The sequence below is a fragment of the Sprattus sprattus genome, assembly GCF_963457725.1.
Source record: "Sprattus sprattus genome assembly, chromosome: 4".
NCBI lineage: Eukaryota > Metazoa > Chordata > Actinopteri > Clupeiformes > Clupeidae > Sprattus > Sprattus sprattus.
In genome coordinates this window covers 44,021,124-44,044,606 of record NC_137923.1, presented here as the reverse complement: position 1 = coordinate 44,044,606, position 23,483 = coordinate 44,021,124, and the positions used below count along the sequence as shown (strand labels likewise).

Here is a 23,483-nt window from a genome sequence, read left to right as displayed (position 1 = left end):
GTAAGAATAAAGCAGGCCGCCCCTTTGAGAAAATGAGAAAAAAAAGTGATGACATGAAAGCACCTAGAATTGTTCGAGTGTCCGTCGCAGAGATATGACGCCATTGGAATTCACTGCACTTGTTCGCTCAAGTACTGCTTATTGGGTAGCGCGCTAACCAATCAAGTAGAGGGATGTTGACAAGTTACGACCCGTCGCAAGAAAGATTGTGATATTGTGTCTGCAGAAAAGTAAGTAAAGCGATAAATTACACAGACATAGCTGCATCAGTCGTTAATTGTTAAAAACAAGAGCCAGGTCGACTGTCCCAGCTGTGGGGCACGATTTTTTGCCTTTTCCACGGGACCTGGGACAAGGGACATAGACATTTGGCATGGCAAGGAGCGGCCATTGTACCATAGAAACCACCATGTCGTTGTGGACTCGGTGGAGACAGATGGGATAGCACATCTCGGTCTACCAGATTATCGGTTCATCATTTTTCAATGTTGTGCCCAACTATATTGGCGCAAAATTTGGTTTAAAATTGTGTGTATTTAATTTTAAAACAACACATTTCAACGTGAGTTCTCCCGAGTTTCTAAGTGCTGTAGCCTGTTGCGTTATCTTGCAGTGTAACATAACTAGAACAAATCTTGTGCAGGCGGTTAAACAAAGGTGGTTGTTATAAACAAACGTTATTCCATAGAAACAGCAGACCCCTCAAATGCATTTCTAGAAAGTGGTTATTTTAAAAGTCCACCAGGGGGAGACGTAGCCTTATTTTTTGCTGATGGCTGCAAAAACGACAATGTAATTTTCAATAAGCTTTACGTGGTATGAGCATCGACCCTCACACAATTTTTTTTAACGGTAAGGATGATTTCACACGTGTATTACTCAGAAAAGCAGCCTTCGTGTATAGGTATGGGCTTTGTTAAGGAACATGCCGGTAGCCTTTAGCCATCCACGCAGTGATTTTGCTGCCGGGGTATAAAGTGGTGTTGCCTGGAAACAACATTAACTGCCAACATTTCTCCCCCTAATTTGCTTTAATCAGTAAAGAAAGATCTCACCTCTAGTGCCTTGTGCCCAGCGCAAGCAGAACTATGTGCCAACGCTTTTAGAGGATTAAAAACAAAATGGTTTCATCTCCTTGCAAAATCCTCACTGTGTGCACATTATGTGCTGTTAGGCCGCTGGGCTTCATCACCAAAGTCTGTCAGTCTCTGCCTCCCAGCTAAACTTGTCATCATGGGTGCCAGTGCCTTTCTATCCAGCATCGCTCTGTAACTATTTCACTGCCGGGTGTGTTAGCAGACTCACCAGAGCTGAGGGAATGAGTCATGTGCCCTTTCCCCTTCTGAAACGGAGTCGTGACGAGGATAAACTCAACTCCACTGTCTTAGGGTAGGAGCTGCTTCAGAAGTGATGTTAACAGGAGGAGTTAATGAGTGAGGTTGGCCTGCTTGCCATCTGGTACCAAAGGCAACCTTGATAGGCCTATACCCTTGTGATTACAAGGGTCATTAGTTCCTTTATCTCAACAGCGTAAGCAGGGAATTAACAACAGGAAGGTCATGGGTTAATTTGCAAGCGAGCTCAAGGGATGTCATGTTGGCGACTTCTCTTTGCTTAAGGTCACACTGAAAAAATTGACCACATTTTACACATTTCTACAGTATTCAGCTTGTCATTCTCATTCGACACGTTCAGGCACGTCACTTTACAAACAATCTCACATCAGAGGATAAAAAAACAGAGGTGCAGGGGAGCCCTACAGATGTGTGATCCTGTTACCAGTGTCAATAAAAAGACAGAGAGCAAATGTATCGAGTGATCTCTCATATCCCGTCTGAGTCTTGTGAGTCAAATGCCCACCACCGGCAGCAACATATTGACACAGGAAATGACATCCATGCTGCTGCTATCTAAATCCCGATTCCATGGGCAGATCAGCAGGTGTTCCTCTCATTGAGGCTGGTGTGACATTGGCATTATGGCACCTTCATAGACGAGCAAGATGGAACCAGGAGATAGTCGTGCACACACAAACACACACACGTACACACTCGATTGCGTATACACATGCACATGCTGAGGCAGTTAAACAGTCACGCAAGCAGTTGAGCATGTGTGCGTGTGATCCATTCTGCAAGGCAGGTCATTGTCTGCTCGTTGCATATGTGCGTGGGGGTGGCGAATGGGTCCTCAGCCAAACTGTTTGTGAATGGCCATCTGTCTGCAGCAGTAGGCTTCTCAGACACACACACCGAGAATCCAATAAAGAAGAAAAGAGAGACACCAGGACAGAGAGAGAGAGAGAGCGACGGGGAGGAAAATAGGAAAAACGAGGGATTCATGCCGGCTGTTTCACACCCAAGGGCCCTGGATTGCACAGCTAATGCCATCCAAGTTCCAGTATTTGGTGCCCGAGCTCTCTCAACCAACATGTGCTCGGTGAATGATTAGAGGTCCTTAGCTTGCTTCTAAGTAGCTGTCTCTTTGGTTTAATTGCGTGTGTGAATGTGTTCCTCTTGAAGTAGGCCTCATTTTTCTGGAAGTGATTACTTTTTTTGTGTGTACTGATGAGTTTGTGGTTGTTTAATGTATATTTTTTTCATTTGAAAGAAAAAATGATTCTATTTGGCAGAGAGGACGGTGTAAATAGTTATTTACTCTGAGGTTTGGTCCAATAACTAGTGACTGCATGCATGTTTTCCCAAGTAGGGGAAATGGATGGAGAATCCTCCCTCTACATGTGTCCCTGCTACAAACTCTTCCAGTCACTCGAGGAGGTGCTCACTCACCAACTTACCTGCCTGACTGCCAACAACGACGACCTGGATCTAAATGCCATAGCTCCTGCTCCTGCACAGGCTGAGGTACAATGTGAAAATCACAGGCGTTCAGCTTTGCTTTGCTTAATTAATCTATCTTGATACTGAAGCTAATGTCACTTTAATTCATGATTCATGTCTCACTAGACAGCAAAAGCCCCAGCTGTACTTTGTTCATTCATTTAATTTACTTCATTGTTCAATGTACAACTCTTGTATACAATCTCCCCTGTTGTCCCTCTGCTTTGCTTTCTCTCTCTCATCCAGTCTGCTGAGTTGTACCCAAGTGCTCCCTCTGGACAGCCCGCTGGCCTGGACCAGGCTGGTCCCGATCCACATCACCTACCCCTGGACAGCCCGGTGGCGATTGTTCTGGATCAGGCGCTGGGCCAGAGCTGTCCCCCAACGCTGCCCAGCTCGATGGTGGCAGCCAAACCCAACGGCCTGCTCGGCACTCAGCCTCCTCAGAGGGCCCTGAGGCAGCCCAGCTCGTCCAGTGCACCTGCGGCCCCGCTTATCCGCTACCAGTGTGGCGAGTGCGGCCTCCTCTTTGAGTCTCTTACCCTGTGGCAGCAGCACAACAAGCTGGGCCTGTGCTGCCATTCTGCCGGTAAGGAGCAGAAAACTGCCGGGAAGATTGAGGATGGAGAGAGAGTGCAGGAGGACGAGGATAAGAGCGACGGTGTCGGTATAGCTGAGCCCGATATGAAGGTCGAAAGGATGGAGGAGGGGGATGGAAAGAGGGAAGTGAAGCTTGAGGGGAAATTGGTGACCTTTGAACATTCCTATCAGGTGAAGGCGAGAGGGGTGGAGGGGAACACCAAGGACAAAGCAGACAGACAGCAACAAACAGCATTGGTTCTAGAATGTTCTCTAGACTCTAACAGAACAACTAAAATGGAAGCTGCCTCCCAAGCTGGTTCTGAGTCATCCCCTTCAGCCTCTGTGGAGCCCCACGTCGCCTCTACTATGGAGGAGATAGACCGGACCTTCCTTTGTGTGTGCTGTGGATCAGCCCTGGGCTCACTGGAGGCTCTGGCCAGCCACCGCAAGGCCCGCCATGGCCTGGAGGGGGCGCTGCACTGCTGCCAGGTCTGTGGAAAAGAGTTCATGAACACCACACTCTTCCTCTACCACCAAAGGCAGCACAGGCAACAAGTCCCTTCACAGCCCACTGAGGCCTCCCCAGCACAGGCTGGACTTACCAGCCAAGGGACTGCCTCCCAAATGAAGCCAAGAGGTAGGATCATCATGTCATCATGGTTCATCATGTCATTGTTGGGACTTTATTGTACCTCAACTCCAGTACAGATTTATATGACATTTATCCCCATCTCTTATACAAAGTTAAGCTCCGAAGCCAATAATCTTTCAGTTTGATTTAAGAGAGTCATGTTGTTTTCTTTCAGAACTCTTTTAATTGAACTTTGGCTTATTCCATCAATTGCATTCCATAAATACATATGTAGGTTACCTAACTAATTAAAAATGTAGAATGTAGTTACTTTACTGTAAGTAACAGCCGATTTTGATATGAGTGACTTTTTTGTTGTCTTGACACATTTCAAATGTTATATTTTCCAGAGGCAGAGATAGGAGAGGCACTTAACACCATGGAGACTGAGACCTGTTCAGAGGGGAACTCCCCGACTTTCCTCCTCCCCAATCCCATCTATAGCCTCCCCTCCTCCACGTCTCTCCCCGACAGCTGTCCATCCGCAAGCGTGGAGCCGTGCCCCCACTGCGGCCAGACCTTCAAGCGTCGATGCCACCTGCGCGCCCACATGCAGTGCCACACGGGCCACAAGCCACACCGCTGTGACCTCTGCCCAAAGGCTTTCGCCTACAAGAGCAACCTGGGTCGCCACCGCCACACGCACAGCGCGATAAGGTCCCATGTGTGCCTGCGCTGCGGTCGTGGTTTTACCCAGGCCAGCTCTCTCAAGCAGCATGCCCTGCTCCACGAGCGCCAGGACTCCCAACAGCACCAGAGAGAGGGCGGGAAGAAGGGTCAGGGAGAGGGGGTCTCGCTGGCGTACGCTTGCTCTGACTGCCCATCTAGCTTCAGCACACAAGCACAACTGCAGGTGCACAGGTGAGGTTTTCAAATTACAGATGTCTTAGGTTTCAAATGCAGGTTCCTAGGATGGAAAAGCTTACAAAGGTTCAGAGTCTGGAACCTAAAGGCTTTTTTTTACAGAGGCAATAGCTCTGGTGTCTCCAAAAGGGTTCTACAGAAAACTCTTAATCAGATAGCACTTAATTACACCTCACAGGGCTCCTTTTTAGAACCAGCAAAGAACCCACTTTTTCTTTTCCTAAAGATTTAGTATGGGTCTATTTAGCCTATCTTTTTTTAAGAAATACATTTTGTCCCTGGTCACACCAGAGTTGTACATCATCAGACACTTGTATTGAATTGGTCTAATAGGTATGGATAAAGAGAAACAATAGCATCACAAGTACTGCATGTTAAGCAAAATTGCCTGCTTAGCACTAAAGCACAAGAGGGTCTAGCATGTGGATAACAGCTTAGATGTCACCCTCGCAGGTCCCTTTAGCACATAATGCAGATTGGCATTTGTAGGGCAGTCTTTGCAAAGCTGCTGCTAGCCCGTATCCTAGTGTTTTCTCCTCCGTGACCAAGTGTTTCAGTGAGCGTCCAATGAGATGCTCCGGCTCGGAACCAGCCAGCAGTGGTGGCTGGCAGTGTCCCCTTGCAACAGGCTCCCAAATATAGAGTGCCAGCTCTCAGCTGCCCTGCCCACGCAGTGCTACTCGTAACCACGCACAGCCACCCTCCAACCCCCCCCCCCCCCCCCCCCCCCCCCCGCCCTGCCTGCACCATGCCACGGGCTGGTGTTTGGATGAGCCGCTGAAGCGGACAGAACACTCCAGAACACTCCCGTTATCAGGGGGGGCCGCGTGAGCGGAAGTAATCCCTCCATGACACGTCTCATTAGCTTTCATGGGGTCCCTGTTCCAATCCGATTAAATCCCCCATTAAAAAATCAAACCTGTGCCCGCACAACCCTCTTCCCTCACTAATGCAAAACCGTCCCCTAGCCCCGCTTTGCAGGCAGAGTCACGAGTCCAGCAAGGCAGACAGGCAGGTTGCCCAGAGTTGTCACCCCCCAAACCCCCCCAGCCTTCTCAAACCCTCATCACACCGTTACTGCTCCCCCCCCCCCCCCCCCCCCCCACACACAGCACACACATACAGACACGCAAACACACATTCACAAACCCTGTGATGTTTCTGTTACCCAACAGCCACCCTGGCCGTCCTCTCCCTAGTCCCTCACTTTGCATGGCTGTGAAGGAGCCTGCAGAGCGACCGAGAGGAGCCATCGCAGCGTGACGCTGTCCCTAAGATGGAGGGAAAAGCGGGGAGGAGACATCTTCCTTCTCCCCGCTCTTTAATGTTATTTTTATAGCGCTATTAATTCCACATTGTCATTTTCACTCGACTTGCCTGAATGCTTAACCCTCTCCCCCTCAGCCCTTTGAGAGAACAAGTGAAGGAGTATATGAGAGAAAAAGAGAGAGAGAGAGTGTGAGTAAGTGAGAGAAAGAGAGCCAGCTCAATAGACTGGGACGAGTGGTAAACTCGATGGCAGCCACGTGTGCTAGGCCAGCCGCTATGCATTCAAAATGAACTGTGAAGCACTTAGCCAAGGGGCTTGATTATATGGAAATTTTGTAGAGATAATTTGCGGTTGGCTCTCTTAAAATGAATAGTTGAACAAATGAATAGTTGAACACAATGAATCTCAGTATACATATACTTTCTGCCATCCTTCCTCACCTTCCTCTCTATTTATTTCACTCTTTCTTTCTCTCATTCTTGCTCTGTCTCTCCATCTGTCTGTGTTGATGGAGAGAGGGTGAGAGCAGTATGCGTGCAAACTGCCACCTGCATAATGACTACTATGTCAGGATTCCAGCCTACCTAACTACCGGCAGGAAAGCAGCAGGAATCCACCTTTAAAAACCTTGGCACACGTCCAAGAAATATGTAAAGAAATGTGGTCATTTTTATGCAGAAGGTAAATTAGTCAACCTGTTATTCATAAAAATGAATCACCCAATGTAACATTCATCAAGCAACAGCCATCAGATACAGCACAGGTTACCAACTGATCTATACCTGGAAATGTCTGTGTTCATAAAAATGTTTTGTTAAGCACTCTTTACTTAGTATCCACCAACCAGAATACATGGAAGACATTTTTCTCTCATCAATATTTCAGCTTAGAAGACCAGACAAGGTGGGAGGACAAGTTGTCTCTGCCTACGCAAATCTTAGGTGATGCCTGATGTTTTGACTGCAGATGCAAACGCAGTCTCTTGGGAAAGGCTGAGTTCAGGTACTGACACACAGAGAGGTGTATGGTCAGGGTTCAGAGTTCATTTCGTTTTTTTTCTGACTGCAGGTACAAACACACTGGCAACTACTCCTGCTCCATTTGTGGCCAGTCCTTTCTGCGCAAGAAGAGGTTGGAGCTGCATGCCCTCATACACCAAGGTGCAATTATTAGATTATTATGAGATTCTGAAAACTGTGTTTGCGTGTGTGAGAGAGCGAGAGAGAGCAAGAGCCAGAGAGAGAGATAAAAGCAAGCAAGAGCCAGAGTGTGTGAGCGAGAGAGAGAGAGCAAGAGCCAGAGTGTGTGAGCAAGAGAGAGAGAGCAAGAGCAGGAGTGTGTGTGAGAGAGAGAGAGAGAGAGAGAGCAAGAGCAGGAGTGTGTGTGAGAGAGAGAGAGAGCAAGAGGAGGAGTGTGTGTGAGAGAGAGAGAGAGAGCAAGAGCAGGAGTGTGTGAGAGAGAGAGAGATAGAGCAAGAGCAGGAGTGTGTGAGAGAGAGAGAGAGAGAGAGAGAGCAGGAGTGTGTGAGAGAGAGAGAGAGAGAGAGAGAGAGCAAGAGCAGGAGTGTGTGAGAGAGAGAGAGAGAGAGAGAGAGAGAGAGAGAGAGAGCAAGAGCAGGAGTGTGTGAGAGAGAGAGAGAGAGCAAGAGCAGGAGTGTGTGAGAGAGAGGGAGAGAGAGAGAGCAAGAGCAGGAGTGTGTGAGAGAGAGAGAGAGAGAGAGAGCGCAAGAGCAGGAGTGTGTGAGAGAGAGAGAGCGAGAGAGCAAGAGCAGGAGTGTGTGAGAGAGAGAGAGCAAGAGGAGGAGTGTGTGAGAGAGTGAGAGAGAGAGAGAGAGAGAGCAAGAGCAGGAGTGTGTGAGAGAGAGAGAGCAAGAGCAGGAGTGTGTGAGAGAGAGAGAGAGAGAGAGAGAGAGCAAGAGGAGGAGTGTGTGAGAGAGCGAGAGAGAGAGCAAGAGCAGGAGTGTGTGAGAGAGAGAGAGCAAGAGCAGGAGTGTGTGAGAGAGAGAGAGAGAGAGAGAGAGCAAGAGCAGGAGTGTGTGAGAGAGAGAGAGAGAGCAAGAGGAGGAGTGTGTGAGAGAGAGAGAGCAAGAGGAGGAGTATGTGAGAGAGAGAGAGAGCAAGAGCAGGAGTGTGTGAGAGAGAGAGAGAGCAAGAGGAGGAGTATGTGAGAGAGAGAGAGAGAGAGAGAGAGAGAGAGAGCAAGAGGAGGAGTGTGTGAGAGAGAGAGAGAGAGAGAGCAAGAGCAGGAGTGTGTGAGAGAGAGAGAGAGAGAGAGCAAGAGGAGGAGTGTGTGCGCTAATACTTACCTGCTTAGTAAAGATGGTGTAAACCATGCAGCCGAGGATCTAAACAACATTTTCCACTACCTGGCAACCATTTCTAACCTTAAAACTACCCCGAAAAACAATAGGAATAAACAAGACAATGAAAAATGGTTTGATCAGGATTGTAAAATCATGAGGAAAAATCTTAGGCTTCTGTCAAATGTAAAACACAGACAACCAGATGATCCTGGTTTACGCATTAGTTATTATGAAGAGCTTAAGCAATACAAAAACACAATCAGGAAGAAGAGGGAACAGTTCACCAGAAATCAATTAGAAACAATTGAAGAATCTCTAGATTCTAATAATTTCTGGAATAACTGGAATGCACTCAACAAAAAGCAACATGAGGAACTTGCCATCAAAAATGGAGGAGTATGGGAGAGGCATTTTGAAAATCTCTATGGAAAACATAGCATGAACCCAGAACAAACCAAAATTGATCAAAAAAGGATTGATATGGAAAAAACAATTAATAAATACAGTGGGGAAAATAAGTATTTGAACCCCTTGCGATTTCACAAGTTTGGCCACTTGCAAAGAAATGTGTGATCTATAATTGCGATGGTAGGTGTATATTAACAGTGAGAAACAGAATATCAACAAAAAAATCCAGAAAAATGCATTTTATAACATTTATGACTTTATTTGCATTTGAAGCAAAAAATAAGTATTTGAACCCCCAAAACTGACTGACAAAAATGACTTAGTACTTGGTGGAATAACCCTTATTGGCAAGCACAGACGTCAGATGTTTCTTGTAGTTGGTCACCAGGTTTACAAACATCTCAGGAGGGATTTTGGTCCACTCCTCTTTCCAGATCCTCTCCAAATCTTTAAGGTTGTGTTTTCAATGGGAGGGAATGATCGAATGAGCTTCAAGCCCAATATTCCACGTTACATGGCCCCATCCATAGTCCCCTTGATGCGGTGGAGTCGTCCTGTACCCTTGGCAGAGAAACAGCCCCAAAGCATAATGTTTCTACCTCCATGCTTGATGGTGGGTATGATGTACTCTTGGGGTCATATTCAGCATTCCCCCCCCTGTCAAACACGGCAAGTCGAGTTGATGCCAAAGAGCTTGATTTTGGTATCATCTGACCACATTCTGTCTCCCAATCCTCCCTAGAATCATTCAAGTGTGCAATGGTAAACTTCAGATGGCCCTGTACATGCGCTTCCTTGAGCAGGGGGACCATGCGAGTGCTGCAGTACTTCAAAAAATGACGGCGTGGTGTGTTGCCAATGGTTTTCTTGGTGACTGTGGTCCCAGCTGCCTTGAGATCATTCACAAGCTCCCCCTGTGTAGTTCTGGGGTTATTCTTCTGGGATCACTGATTCCGCACGAGTGGATATCTTGCATGGAGCCCCAGACCTAGAGCGGGTGACAGTTGTTTGGTGTTGCTTCCATTTATGAATAATCGCACCAATAGTTATCTGCTTCTCACCAAGCTGCTTGCCGGTGGTTTTGTAGCCCATTCCAGCCTTGTGCAGGTCTACAATCTTATCTCTGACGTCCTTGGACAGCTCTTTGGTCTTGCCCATGGTGGTGAGGTTGAAGGTGTGAAGTATAATTCTTTGGACAGGTTTCTTTTATACAGGTCACCAGTTGAGATCAGGTGTACCTTGTTAGACCTAATGAGGACTAATCTGTGTGTTTTTTGGGCACATAACTGGCCATTGGGAGCCAGAATTCTTGCTGTTTGCTTGGGGGTTCAAATACTTATTTTTTGCATCAAATGCAAATAAAGTCATAAATGTTATAAAATGCATTTTTCTGGATTTTTTTGTTGATATTCTGTTTCTCACTGTTAAAATACACCTACCATTACAATTCTAGATCACACATTCCATTGCAAGTGGCCAAACTTGCGAAGTCGGCAGGGGTTCAAATACTTATTTTCCCCACTGTATCAAAACCAATTAGACTACCCAATAACAAAAAATGAACTAACAGAAAAACTCCAAAGCCTGAAGTCAAAAAAGGCAAGCGGGCCGGATGGCGTCCTTAATGAAATGCTTAAAAATGCAAGCCACAACCTTTGTTTGGCTATTCAAAAACTGTTCAATTTGGTAATGAGTGTTGGATACTTCCCTGATATCTGGAATGAAGGACTCATTACACCCCTTTTCAAAAGTGGAGATAAATTCGACCCAAATAATTACCGGGGCATCTGCGTTAATAGTAATCTGGGGAAGTTATTTTGTAGCATTTTAAACAATAGAATAATAAACTTCCTTATTGAGCATGATGCCCTGAGTAAAAGTCAAATAGGTTTCCTACCAAAGTATAGAACATCTGATCATATGTTCACCCTACACACCTTAATAGATAAATATGTAAACGAAAAAAAAACTAAAATATTTGCTTGCTGTGTAGATTTTCAGAAGGCCTTTGACTCTATATGGCATGAAGGCCTATTCTGTAAACTGATTGAAACAGGTGTAGGGGGGAAAACATACAACATTATAAAAACAATGTACGCAAATAACAAATGTGCAATTAAAATAGGAAACAAACAAACTAAATTCTTCACTCAAGAACGGGGTGTGAGACAGGGCTGCCCTCTATCACCGACGCTCTTCAATATATATATTAATGAATTGGCAAAAAGACTTGAGCAGTCAGCAGCTCCTGGCCTCCTATTAAATGACTCTGAAATCAAATGTCTTCTCTTTGCGGACGATTTGGTTCTGCTGTCCCCAACAGAAGAGGGTCTACAGCAGAGCCTAAATGTCCTGCACAAGTTCTGTCAGACCTGGGCTCTGACTATTAACCCACAAAAAACAAAAACACTAACCTTCCAGAAAAAATTCAGAAATCAGGGAAAGAAATTCACCCTTGGTACATATGAAATCGAAAATGTAAAAAGTTACACCTACCTTGGACTGAGAATGAGTTCTAATGGAAATTTCAACTTGGCCGTGAGTGATTTGAAAGAGAAAGCAAGAAGAGCTTTCTATGCCATCAAAAAATCTATTCAATTTGACATACCCATTTGGATCTGGCTCAAAATATTCCAAACAATTATTGAACCAATCGCATTATACGGCAGTGAAGTGTGGGGTCCTCCTATGCACAATGGATTTGAAAAATGGGACGAACACCCAATCGAAACCCTGCATGCAGAGTTCTGTAAAAGTATACTCAAAGTACAGAGGAACACACCTAACAATGCATGCAGGGCTGAATTGGGCCAATACCCTTTATTAATTAAAATAGAAAAAAGAGCCATCAAATTATTTGAACACCTCAAAAGGAGCGACCCCAACTCTTATTGTTACAAAGCCCTAAAAAGCCAAATGATGAGTGCAAAAACAAGCCCCCTCATCCAGCTAGTCCTGAGACTTTCACGTACTAATAGTACAAATAACCAAACTAATAGTCAGCCTCAGGACCTCGCCACCCTTTCTCAAACAATTCGGCCTAACCAAATTATCAATGCAGAAAAACTAAATTACTTATCATACTGGACTGAAACAACAAAAAGACAAAATAAACTTCAATGTTATTTGGCCCTAAACAGAGAGTATACTGTGGCAAACTACCTATTCACAGTCACTGACACCAGGCAGAGAAAAACCTTGACCAGGTACAGGCTTAGTAACCACAGTCTGGCCATCGAAAAGGGCAGACACAGGCAAACCTGGCTGCCCAGAGAGGACAGGCTGTGTACCAACTGCAACCAAGGTGTAATTGAAACAGAGCTTCACTTCCTGGCAGAATGCTGCCAATGGAAAGACATAAGGGACCAATTCTTTCCTAAATTCAGAGCTATGCACCCATACCCTCAGGACCTTGACCCAGGTCTGAGGGTGTTATTGGGAGAGGAAGAGAGGAGCACAAGAGTGGCAGCAAGATATATAGATGCTTGCCACAGAAAAAGAGAAGAGTCACTTCATCAGTGAACCACACACACAGATACATTCCCCCACACACACTTACATGCACTCACATCCACACCACCACACATGCATGAACACACACGCACGCATGCACACATGCACACATGCACACACACACACTGCCGTTACAAAATGATGTTTTATTTTCTACTTGTTCTATTATATTATTATATGTATTACAAGAATGCTTTGGCAATGCAAATTGTGTTTTTTTGTCATGCCAATAAAGCTGAATTGAAATTGAAATTGAAATTGAGAGAGAGCAAGAGCAGGAGTGTGTGAGAGAGAGAGAGAGCAAGAGGAGGAGTGTGTGAGAGAGAGAGAGAGCAAGAGGAGGAGTGTGTGAGAGAGAGAGAGAGAGAGAGAGAGAGAGCAAGAGGAGGAGTGTGAGAGAGAGAGAGAGAGAGAGAGAGAGAGCAAGAGGAGGAGTGTGTGAGAGAGAGAGAGAGCAAGAGCAGGAGTGTGTGAGAGAGAGAGAGAGCAAGAGGAGGAGTGTGTGAGAGAGAGAGAGAGAGCAAGAGGAGGAGTGTGTGAGAGAGAGAGAGAGCAAGAGCAGGAGTGTGTGTGAGAGAGAGAGAGCAAGAGCAGGAGTGTGTGAGAGAGAGAGAGAGAGCAAGAGGAGGAGTGTGTGAGAGAGAGAGCAAGAGCAGGAGTGTGTGAGAGAGAGGGGGGGAGAGAATGGAATGGAGGGGAGGGTTAGAGGTAGTCTGCCAGCTTCTGTATTACTGAACTACTTCTGACTTGCTGCAGTCAGCTGTTGTTATTCTTTTCCACACGTTGCCTGACTGTCTTTTCGAGACACTTTTGGCATGTTGGATATTTTTTGTGCGATTGCTCTTGTTTAATCGTCATTCCACCCGTTTTTTACACCACTTCTGCTCCTAGCGCTTTGGAGATATTGACACCGCTCCAACTCTGACACATCAGTCCCCTCTTATTGCACTTGTTAAAATGTGTGTTGACGTTCTTTTGTTCTTTTTGTCATTTTTCATCTCTCTTTTCCCATTGAAATGAATGGTGGAAATGAATGCTGGAACACATGTCATGACATCAAATCTCTATTGGGCTTAATCATCTGTCATTACAACCACGCTATTACGTTTACATATTTGGCTGCTGGTATCTAACATATGGGAATATGGTTCTGATAGTACATTGGATAGTGTTAATACTTTCCAAGCAGTAGACCTGGGTTTGATTCCTGGCCAAAGCAAGCAAACTTTACCTTTTTTAATGGGACAGATTGATTATGTTCCGGGGCGAGCAGAAGATGGAGCCAACATATTAGTGTTCATCTGCTGCAGTTTCCAAAAAAAGGAAGATACCACCACCAATGTGGATTAATAACAGTCTATATATTAGCTGATCTTTTGCTTGTGTTATTTCAAAGTGACATATCTACGATAACTAAGCTGGCCACTCAATTAGCTCCAGCCTACATCTAACGAGTAATGTAACTTGGCCTATAGCAACATAGGGGTCTAATGTTAATATTTAGAGTTCCGTTTTAATGTTTCATTTTAATGTTTGCAGTGCATTTTAACATTTTAATCCACTGTATAGACACTCACCTGCTTTTAAAAATAAATGAAGAAACCACAAACCCTTTGGAATAATTACGGCCTATGTTCCAGCTTTTGCTTTGCTTGTGTAACGCTTAATTCAAAGTGATGAGCTAATGTCTGTGATACCAAACAACTTACAGAACTACTACCTTGCATAGAAAGTACAGTCGTGGCCAAAAGTTTTGAGAATGACACAAATATGCATTTCCACAAAGTTTGCTGCTTCAGTGTCTTTAGATATTTTTGTCAGATGTTACTATGGAAGACTGAAGTATAATAACAAACATTTAATAAGTGTCACAGGCTTTTATTGGCAATTACATGAAGTTAATGCAAAAAGTCAATATGTGCAGTTTTGACCCTTCTTTTTCAAGACCTCTGCAATCCGCCCTGGCATGCTGTCAATTAACTTCTGGGCCACATCCTGACTGATGGCGACCCATTCTTGCATAATCAATGCTTGGAGTTTGTCAGAAATAGTTTTTTTTTGTTTTTCCACCCGCCTCTTGAGGATTGACCACAAATTCTCAATGGGATTAAGGTCTGGGGAGTTTCCTGGCCAATGGACCCAAAATATCAATGTTTTGTTCCCCGAGCCACTTAGTTATCACTTTTGCCTTATGGCAAAGTGCTCCATCATGCTGGGAAAGGCATTGTTCATCACCAAACTGTTCCTGGATGGTTGGGAGAAGTGGCTCTCGGAGGATGTTTTGGTACCATTCCAAACCAAAAACAACTATTTCTGACCAACTCCAAGCATTGATTATGCAATAATGGGCCGCCACCAGTCAGGATGTGGCCCAGAAGTTAATTGACAGCATGCCAGGGCGGATTGCAGAGGTCTTGAAAAAGAAGGGTCAAAACTGCACATATTAACTTTTTGCATTAACTTCATGTAATTGCCAATAAAAGCCAGTGACACTTATTAAATGTTTGTAATTATACTTCAGCCTTCCATAGTAACATCTGACAAAAATATCTATAGACGTTGAAGCAGCAAACTTTGTGAAAATGCATATTTGTGTCATTCTCAAAACTTTTGGCCACGACTGTACACAGTACATTGTTACGACAAGTTACGATAAGGCACTAAAGTTATACATATCTGCTCATACATTACCTTTTACACACCACAGTATAGGTCAGTAATGAATTTAAACATGTCTGTCACTATTGTTTTGATAGGTAATCAGCAGAGAGATCTATAAATGGTGTCACGTGGTCACAAATGGTCACATAAGCGACATAGTGGAGAAGCTACATAATTCTAACGGATGTTGGATTCAGTGTTACGTTTACTCTGCATATCCGGCAAATATTACCCAAACTACGGGCTGTATAATTTGTCATTTGCTGGGCAAGGCTTAGCGATCCCAAACTGGGCAACTCTCACAACTCGGCAGCCATCATGCCAATGCCACCGGGCAGCTGTTTCTAAACAAGATCAGGCTCCTATGTAAATTAATGAAAAGCAATCCCTAACTCCACATAGGGTGATCAAATAGACATTAAAAGTATGTCACGTGAATTCACATTTAAATCTGACGTAAACAGTGTGAAACTTGTTTTCCTAAACGCTGAAATAAGAAATAAAAAACTTTTTTTTGTGTTGACTTGCTCATTGTGCATGCACCACATTTTGTGGCATGGCTATTACTATGGCAACAGCAAAAATAAAAACAGAACGTGCAGTGAGTGACATCAAATATGCCATTTCCAACAATGAGAAGTCCTGTCCTGTATTAAGAGCCAGTTACAAATCCACTATGTTTAGCGTTTTCAGATTCCCTTTTATTTTCCCCATTCATTTTCCGCACAGTGATCCGTCTCCTCCCTTATAACACCTCTGGCGATTCTCTGCGCTGCTGTTCAGCACTCACACTTTCCTTTTTGTGGAAATGTATCTCTAGTTGTCTCTGATGACTGATGAGTGTGTGTGCTGTGGTGGGGCTTGTGTCTCTGTGTGTGTGTCAAGTGCACATGCATGTGGTAGTGTTTGTGTGAACAAGTGCATGACTTTAACCCACTTCCTGTTTATAGCTTCCTGCTCCGCCTCCACACAAAGCCCCTCAGGGCAACGTCCGACCAAGACACCAAAATTGAGAGAGACAGTGGGAGATTTAGGGAATGAGAGAGAAAGAAAGAGAGGGAGGGAGAAGAAAGAAAGCAAAAGAGAAGAGAGAGAGAATATGAGGCGCTGTTCCAGTGCTTTCTTCCCATTTACTTTAATGGAGTAATTACAGAAAATATATTTAATTACTTTTAATTTAATAACTTTACTCAAATGGGTGCCAACGTCTGTAAATACTAAGGCAATGGCTGTAAGTTTGAAAAAAACAAAGCAGAGAAAAGAAGAGTGCAAGCCCCTCTCCCAACCCCCCACCTCCACCCTCATGCCTCCATCCTAAAGCCGCAGCACCATGCCTGGCTGCTCTCCCCACACTGCCATGATGGATCTTAGAGCCCCTTCCCCTTCCCATATTAAGAGCCACTGATTTATCTCCATCCTTTACGTCTCTGTTACCGTTATTAAATTACGAGCATTGCACCTCCCATGGCCCCTCCAACCCCCCTATCACCCTCATCCTCATCTACCATACAAGTCCCTACCCCCAACCCCACCATCCCCCGCCCGCAACAGTCCGTGTCTAGGGCAGAGAGGCATGGTGAATGTGCCCCCCACCCCCCTCTGTCCTGTTCCCCTCTACCCCCCCTATGTGAATAGCTCACATCTTTTGAGTAATGAAGCTGTGCTGGACAACACTCGACCCCCCCTCTTACGACCCAATTCTGTTGCGTCAGAGGTGTGGGAATAATGAGGGAAATATTACTCTGGAGACAAAGGACTTCCTAACGTGACTCATACATTTATTTGTCAGTTTGACAAATGAAAGCAGCAGTCCTTGTGTGTTTGCTACTCATTTTTCTTTCTCTCTCTCTCTCTCTCGCTCTCTCTCACTTTCCATCTCACACTTTCCCTCTTTCTTGTGTAATCGTTGTCACGCTGGCATGCATTTATAGACTTTGCGGAATGCTTGTGTTTTCCTTTGATGTCTCAGTTGTTTATTTATCTGATGGGTGAGGGATGGGGACCCTCAGGCAGTGGGTCATTTCAGTCTCCCTCCAGAGCCCCACCTGAAGGGTTCCCAGTCACTCATGAAAAAGCTTCTGCTCTTACTTCCAATCTGTCTCCTCAGGCAAGCAGCCGGTTCCCTGTCCCCGCTGCCCCGAGCAGTTCCTCAGCCAGACAGAGCTGGACGTTCACCTGCCCATCTGCCCAAGGAAGACGTGCCCGGGCCCGGATGGAGCCCAGGATGGAACGGGGCTGACGGAGAGACGCGTGCGCAGGCGCAGGAGGGGCCAGTTGACCTGCGACCTCTGCGGCCACCGCTGCGTCACCCAACAGGGTCTGGACCTGCACAGACTCTCACACGCAGGCCTCACGCCACTGCGGTGCCCACGCCTGCCCTGCCGCCAGCGCTTCGCCTCCACGGCAGCACTGCAGGAGCACCTGCTCACCCACGACGCCTCGCCTGTCGACGCTGCCGCGGATGAAACCTCCGCCAATGCCAGCACTGCCAAGCTGCGGCCATACCACTGCCAGCACTGCGGGAAAGACTTCACCACCGCCTCCTCCCTCAGCGTGCACCTCCGCATCCATACGGGGGAGCGGCCCTTCCAGGTGAGACGCCAAGCGGGGTGGAGGTTTGGGGGGGATGAAAAGATATCACAATTGTGGGGAAGACCAGGGCAGTAATAGCCTTTGAACACACCCACTTTGGATCCATAAAAGCCGTAAACTTGTTTCATAGCTGTTTAGTCATTATCCTCTTAACACAGTGAGTAAACCTGGAGGAGGACCTTTAACAGGAGCGAAGGAGAGGGGAGAGAGACTTAAAAACAAATGAAACCTTGGGGAATAAAGGAAATGAAGCAGCAAAGCAATTAGGCCATGCAGCGTGGGGCTCGCCATAATGCTTAGGGATAGAGGCTGGCTTGGCCGGCTGATCCACTGAGCGGCACAATAAAAAGCAAGGCGAGGCGAAGAGGGGGGTGTTTTTAAAGGCAGACTTGGTGAACTAAACACGTGGTCTCAAGGGCTCGGAAATCCTAGGCTAAGAATGTGTACCCAGACATGCAGCTCTTTCATCCGAGTATCAGTCGACGCAAAAGTATTTTTTTATTAAATTATCCTCACCAAACACACAATTTGTGTTGCATTTCACACAGTCTCCAAACGTCAGTTGCAAAGGTTATCCATCATAATGATCGATTCAAAGGACACAGTGAATGGCTATGGAACATTGACATGTAGCTTAGTCCTTGGCTCTGTTGGGTCTCTCTTTCAAGATTCAGATGATGTGTCATTTGTAACAAGTGCATGGATCGCACCAGGCTCAATACCCATAGATCATTGAGACTGGGGCAGTAATGATTGCCCTTGCTGGATTGCACTTAAGTCTGGATGATCCAGGTTTCTCACATGCTACTGAGGTACAACATACATCTTGAGACAAACAAATGTCAGGCGGTAGTTTGTTCATTTCCGTTTTTGAAACTGCCCCTGGGCTAATAGTGTGTTCTCAATACTCATTTCTGGCCACCTGGAGGTTTATTTACATATTTCAGGACTATAAATTAACATCTGTGTTCAGATTACCAAATGTGACTTGAAATGAATGGGAAAATCCTTGAATGGTGCACAATTAGGCTCCTGAAAGTGACTGTGTGTGCTGATCTTTTCCTCTATCTCCCCCCTGGTCTTTAGTGTCCCCAGTGCGGGAAGTGCTTCCGGCAGATTCCGCACCTGCGCGACCACGAGCGCCTGCACAGTGGCGAACGTCCGTTCGTGTGCAGCCTGTGCGGGCGCAGTTTCGTGCTGGCGGCACGTCTGGCTGAACACGCCCGTACCCACAGCGGTGAAAAGCCCTACTCCTGCCCGCTGTGCCCGCGCACCTTCCGCTCCCTTTCAAACCTGGGCAAGCACCGCAAAACCCACGCCAGGGTGCCTTCCGGATCCACCCTTGCCCGTCAGATGGGTACGGGGAGTGGGGTGGTGGGTCCCCAGGGGGAGGCCCATGCCCTGATTCTCCCCACAGTGGGCGAGGGCCAGGCGGCGGTGCACACCATCCTCCTTCTCCACTCCCAGCCTGGGTCACCCCCTGCTTTCACCACTCTTCCGCTGGGGGAGTCCTCCTCATCGTCCCCTTCCCCCTCCCTCTCCTCCTCCACGCCCTCACCCTCCACTCCGCTGGTGCTCTTGCACCCCTCTGTTGCCCTCAGTGACGGGCATCATGGGCAACTGGGTCCTGTCGTGTCACATACCATGGAGGTCATCGTCACGGAGACAGGCGAGTAGAGAGAGGACTATATTGGGAGTCATTTTGGGTAGAGAGTGAGAGAGAGGAAAACAGAGGAAGACAGAGAGAGCAAGGGAGAGTGAGAGGAAGAGGTAAAGAAACAGCGTGTGTAAAAAAGAGAGACAGAACACAGTGTCAGAAGAGATGATGCATTGACTGGGAAGACAGGAATAGAGAAATGAAGATGAAGAGAGAGTGAGAGGGTAGTGGGGAGCGCTAGATAGAGAGATGGAGAGGGGGAGTGCAAAAGAGAGAGATGAAGGGAGGAGAGGTTAAAAAGGTACTGTTAGGGGGAGGGATGAGTTATGGGGCTGATCAGCAATGGCAGAGAAAAAGGAGAGATTTACACATGGCCAGAGACAGAGATAGAGAGGGAGAGAGAGAGAGAGAGAGAGAGAGAGAGAGAGAGAGAGAGAGATTTACACATGGCCAGAGACAGAGATAGAGAGGGAGAGAGAGAGAGAGAGAGAGAGAGAGAGAGAGAGAGAGAGAGAGAGATTTACACATGGCCAGAGACAGAGATAGAGAGGGAGAGAGAGAGAGAGAGAGAGAGAGAGAGAGAGAGAGAGAGAGATTTACACATGGCCAGAGACAGAGATAGGTTGCCAGAGGTCAAAGGTCAGATACAAGGAGAAAAGCTGAAAGGTTTTCAGCGTAAGGTTACAGCAGAAAAGAGAAAGTTCTTGAATGTGACAAAAAAATGTAATGAATAGCTTAATGGACACAGCTGAAACTGAAGCCGAGAGGCATAATTGAAATATAATTGAGCAGGTGTACAGACTAATGTATGAAGTGTCTTGAAATAAAAAAGAGTTTTACTTTTAACTTTGTGTCCACCTTTTTGTGGAGGAAGAAAACCTTGGGAGTCATGGTAATTTGTCTCTCCCAAACGATTTAATGGCTTTTATCGGCAAGGCGATAAAAGACGAGTCAATTGCCAAAGTACTTGTACGATGTAATGTATTTGTAAATCCATACGGTTTAACTGAAGATATTAATAGTCAAGTCTGCTGTCCTTGCCTGGTTTAGTAGGGGCTTTTTCAGAGTTAAACTGGACTGCAGATATGCACCTTTACTCGTTGATAAGTCCAGCAAACCAGTCCACACTCTCACTCTCTCCCTGAGACACCTAAAGGGGGGCGAGTCAGTAGTGCTGCCATGGCAGCAGAGTTCAAATTATGGGATGGCCCGGGTCTAAAAACAGTCAATTGGCAGCCACCACAGAGGAGAATGGAGCCAAACTCTAATGGGTGTCAGTCAAGGTAGGCTGGATCATGCTGCCCCGAGGCCAATCTGGCCACAGAGAGTTGCAGGATTTCACCTGCTTTTAATCTCATGGGGTTGTGTATGTGTGTGTGTGTGTGTGTGTGTGTGTGTGTGTGTGTGTGTGTGTGTGTGTGTTTGTGTGTTTGTGTGTTTGTGTGTGTGTGTGTGTGTGTGTGTGTGTGTGTGTGTGTGTGTGTGTTTGTGTGCTTGTGTGTATACGTATGTGTATATGTGTATGTGGGCTTTTGGAGGAGGGAGACTCTTCCCGCTACAAAAAGGGAAACTGCTCTCTCAAACGATGCCTCATAGCCCTCTCTGCAGAGTTTATTACGGAGGTCCCTCAAATGGCCTGCAGGCCCACGACAAACGAGCCCATAAGAGCGTCAGACGGTTATGGGCCATGGAGGACATTATCCGGCAAGCCCACATTAGGCCTCACCGTTCTCCCTGTTGCCCCGCCATGGCATAGCTTTCCCTGGGAGCATATTGCGGGAGATTACCTTGCTCGTTGATGGCCAATTATGAAAAGGAGAACATTTAACCCCCCCCCCCCACAACAACTTCTGCCTCTCTGCAATCATCAATGTATTTATTTATTTATGTTTTTTTTATCATTAGTAAATAATATGGGAGAGGAGGGGGCAGGAGCTGACTCAAGGGATTCTTGGCAATGACCTGAGCAGGTCTTTGTGTGGAGAGTACAACCATCCCCACTACAGTCCCCATCACCATGTAATCACTTTCAGGCACACATATACCAACACACACCTAAACACACTCTCAGGTGCACATACAGTGGTGGCCAAAATTATTAGAACACCTTACAGATCTGAGAATATTGACCTTTTTTTTGTCTCCAAAACATTATTTAATTTCATAATGTAAATGAAACATGCAGATGGTTGTTCTGAGCACAACAAATATCAGATGAAGTGATTCCTACTGTTTTTATCCACTTTTAACTCTAATATTTGGTACGCCCACCTTTGGCAGCAATTACAGCAGCACATCTCTCTGGCATAGAGTCAATATATTTCTTGAGAACTTCAACACTAATGTTATCCGATGCCATTTGCAACTCAAGCCAAAGGCTTTCCTTTGAATGTACAATAGATCTGTCCAGTTTATTTTCCAACTCGCCCCAAATTTGCTTGATGGGTTTGAGGTTCGGACTTTGAGGGGGCCGGTCCATAATTTTCAATGTTCCAGAAGATTCCTTCGGTCACAGGTCGTACTGGCAATAGTTACAAGAATGTTTAGGGTCATTGTCCTCTTGGAAAATAAATCCAGGCCCATTAACACCACTCCCAGAAGGTACTCCATGCCTCACCAGAATGTTATGGTATACTTTCTTATCCATGATGCCATCAATTTTGCCAAAGTCATCTGTTCCTAAGGATTAAATGGCACCCCACACCATAATACAACCCCTTCCTTGTTTAACTGTTGGCCAGAGACACTCATTTTTATACCTCTCCCCCTCACTTTGTTAAACATACACTCTTTGCTTGTTGCCAAACTATTCAAACCTGGACTCATCAGTCCACAACACTTTATACCAATCTTTCTTTGTCCATTTCTTGTGTTCTTTTGCAAATTTCAGGCGTTTCACTCTATTCTTCTCTTTCAGTAATGTTTCTGTGCTGCTATTCTGCCAAAAAGTAATTTTTCTCACAGCTTCCGACGCACAGTTCTTGGGAACACTATTGAACCATTAGTCATTGTGGTGTTGATCTCGTCACCAATTCTCGTGAAGTCTTTCTTCAGTCCTTAAGACTGAGAATTCTGAGATGATTCACTTCACACCGTTTATTTTTTTAGCCTCTCCCCTTTCGGTTCTGGTGGCATGGCGGTCTAGAGTGTATTTTACAGTGCTTGGACTGCATGTCAAGTCCTTGGCTATACGGCGGTAACTACAGCCAACATCAAAAAGTGCCTTTATTCGAACCCGTTGCTCACTCATTAGCTCATTCTTCACCTTAGCCATGTTCAAAGAGCAACATTTGCTTCAAGACTGCCTCTAGAGGCTTTGAATCTATACCAATTGGTGGTGTGGCCTCAGTGACAAAACCCTTATGTTACCAATCACTTAATGCGGAAGATAGGCCTTGTACATTCAAAAGAATCACCGAGCTGTGTCCTGAGACTCTTGCATCACCATCAATTTAACCACGACCACACCTGACAATGATTAAACAAGTAATTTGGCTTCTTCTGTGAAGGAACATGATTGTGTGACATTGACAGTGAAATAGGCTTAGTTTGTTTTTGTACGGAAATTGACCTAAATCTACTTATGATAGCTCTATTCTGTGGTTTATAGAGCATAATTATGACTTTGTAGGTATTTCATTAGTTTTAAGGGTATTTTAATGACCAATTCAACAAAAACAACTGAAATAATATGCCTAGTGTTCTAATAATTTTGGCCACCACTGTACATATCTACACAAACTCTCAAGTGTATACACATACACCTACGTAAAACAGTCAAGCGTAGATACACTCTCACACACACACACACACACACACACACACACACATACATCCAGCGTGGTGCCTGGTTGACGTGATGTGTGTGACAGGAGGAGAGCAAAGGAGTGCAGTGGAAGAGACAGCTGGCTGGACGCGAGAAGCCTGAGGAGGAGGAGGTGAGACAGACCGTTTAACCTGACAGCGGCCGCTAGTCAAGGAGGCCGCGCTACGCCTACCCACACACACTGTAGTGTCTCATGCCCTGTGTATGAACACGCACACCAAGCACACACGGAAAGGGCACACGCAGACACACAATTCTCACGCATACACGCTCTACACACGCACTCACACACACACACACACACACACACACACATACACACACACATTCACACACA

General features: G+C 45.8%; 1 protein-coding gene across 1 annotated transcript; it reads left to right on the top strand.

Moving 5' to 3' along the window:
• Positions 1-183: 183 nt before the first annotated feature.
• On the top strand, positions 184-19,504 carry LOC308364167 (uncharacterized protein). Its single transcript, XM_080837185.1, has 7 exons — positions 184-230; positions 2,707-2,864; positions 3,087-4,059; positions 4,404-4,914; positions 7,256-7,347; positions 17,179-17,663; positions 18,750-19,504. The coding sequence occupies exons 2-7, from the start codon at positions 2,715-2,717 to the stop codon at positions 19,338-19,340; spliced, it is 2,802 nt and encodes a 933-aa protein (XP_080693311.1). The 5' UTR covers positions 184-230; positions 2,707-2,714; the 3' UTR covers positions 19,341-19,504.
• Positions 19,505-23,483: the final 3,979 nt, after the last annotated feature.

Bases quoted from the DNA above. Each gene is read 5' to 3' on its own strand.
- LOC308364167 (XM_080837185.1), top strand. From the start codon at position 2,715: ATGGATGGAGAATCCTCCCTCTACATGTGTCCCTGCTACAAACTCTTC. The intron at 4,915-7,255 runs GTGAGGTTTTCA...TTCTGACTGCAG, and splicing joins GCACAACTGCAGGTGCACAG to GTACAAACACACTGGCAACT. The intron at 17,664-18,749 runs GTGAGACGCCAA...CCTGGTCTTTAG, and splicing joins CGGGGGAGCGGCCCTTCCAG to TGTCCCCAGTGCGGGAAGTG.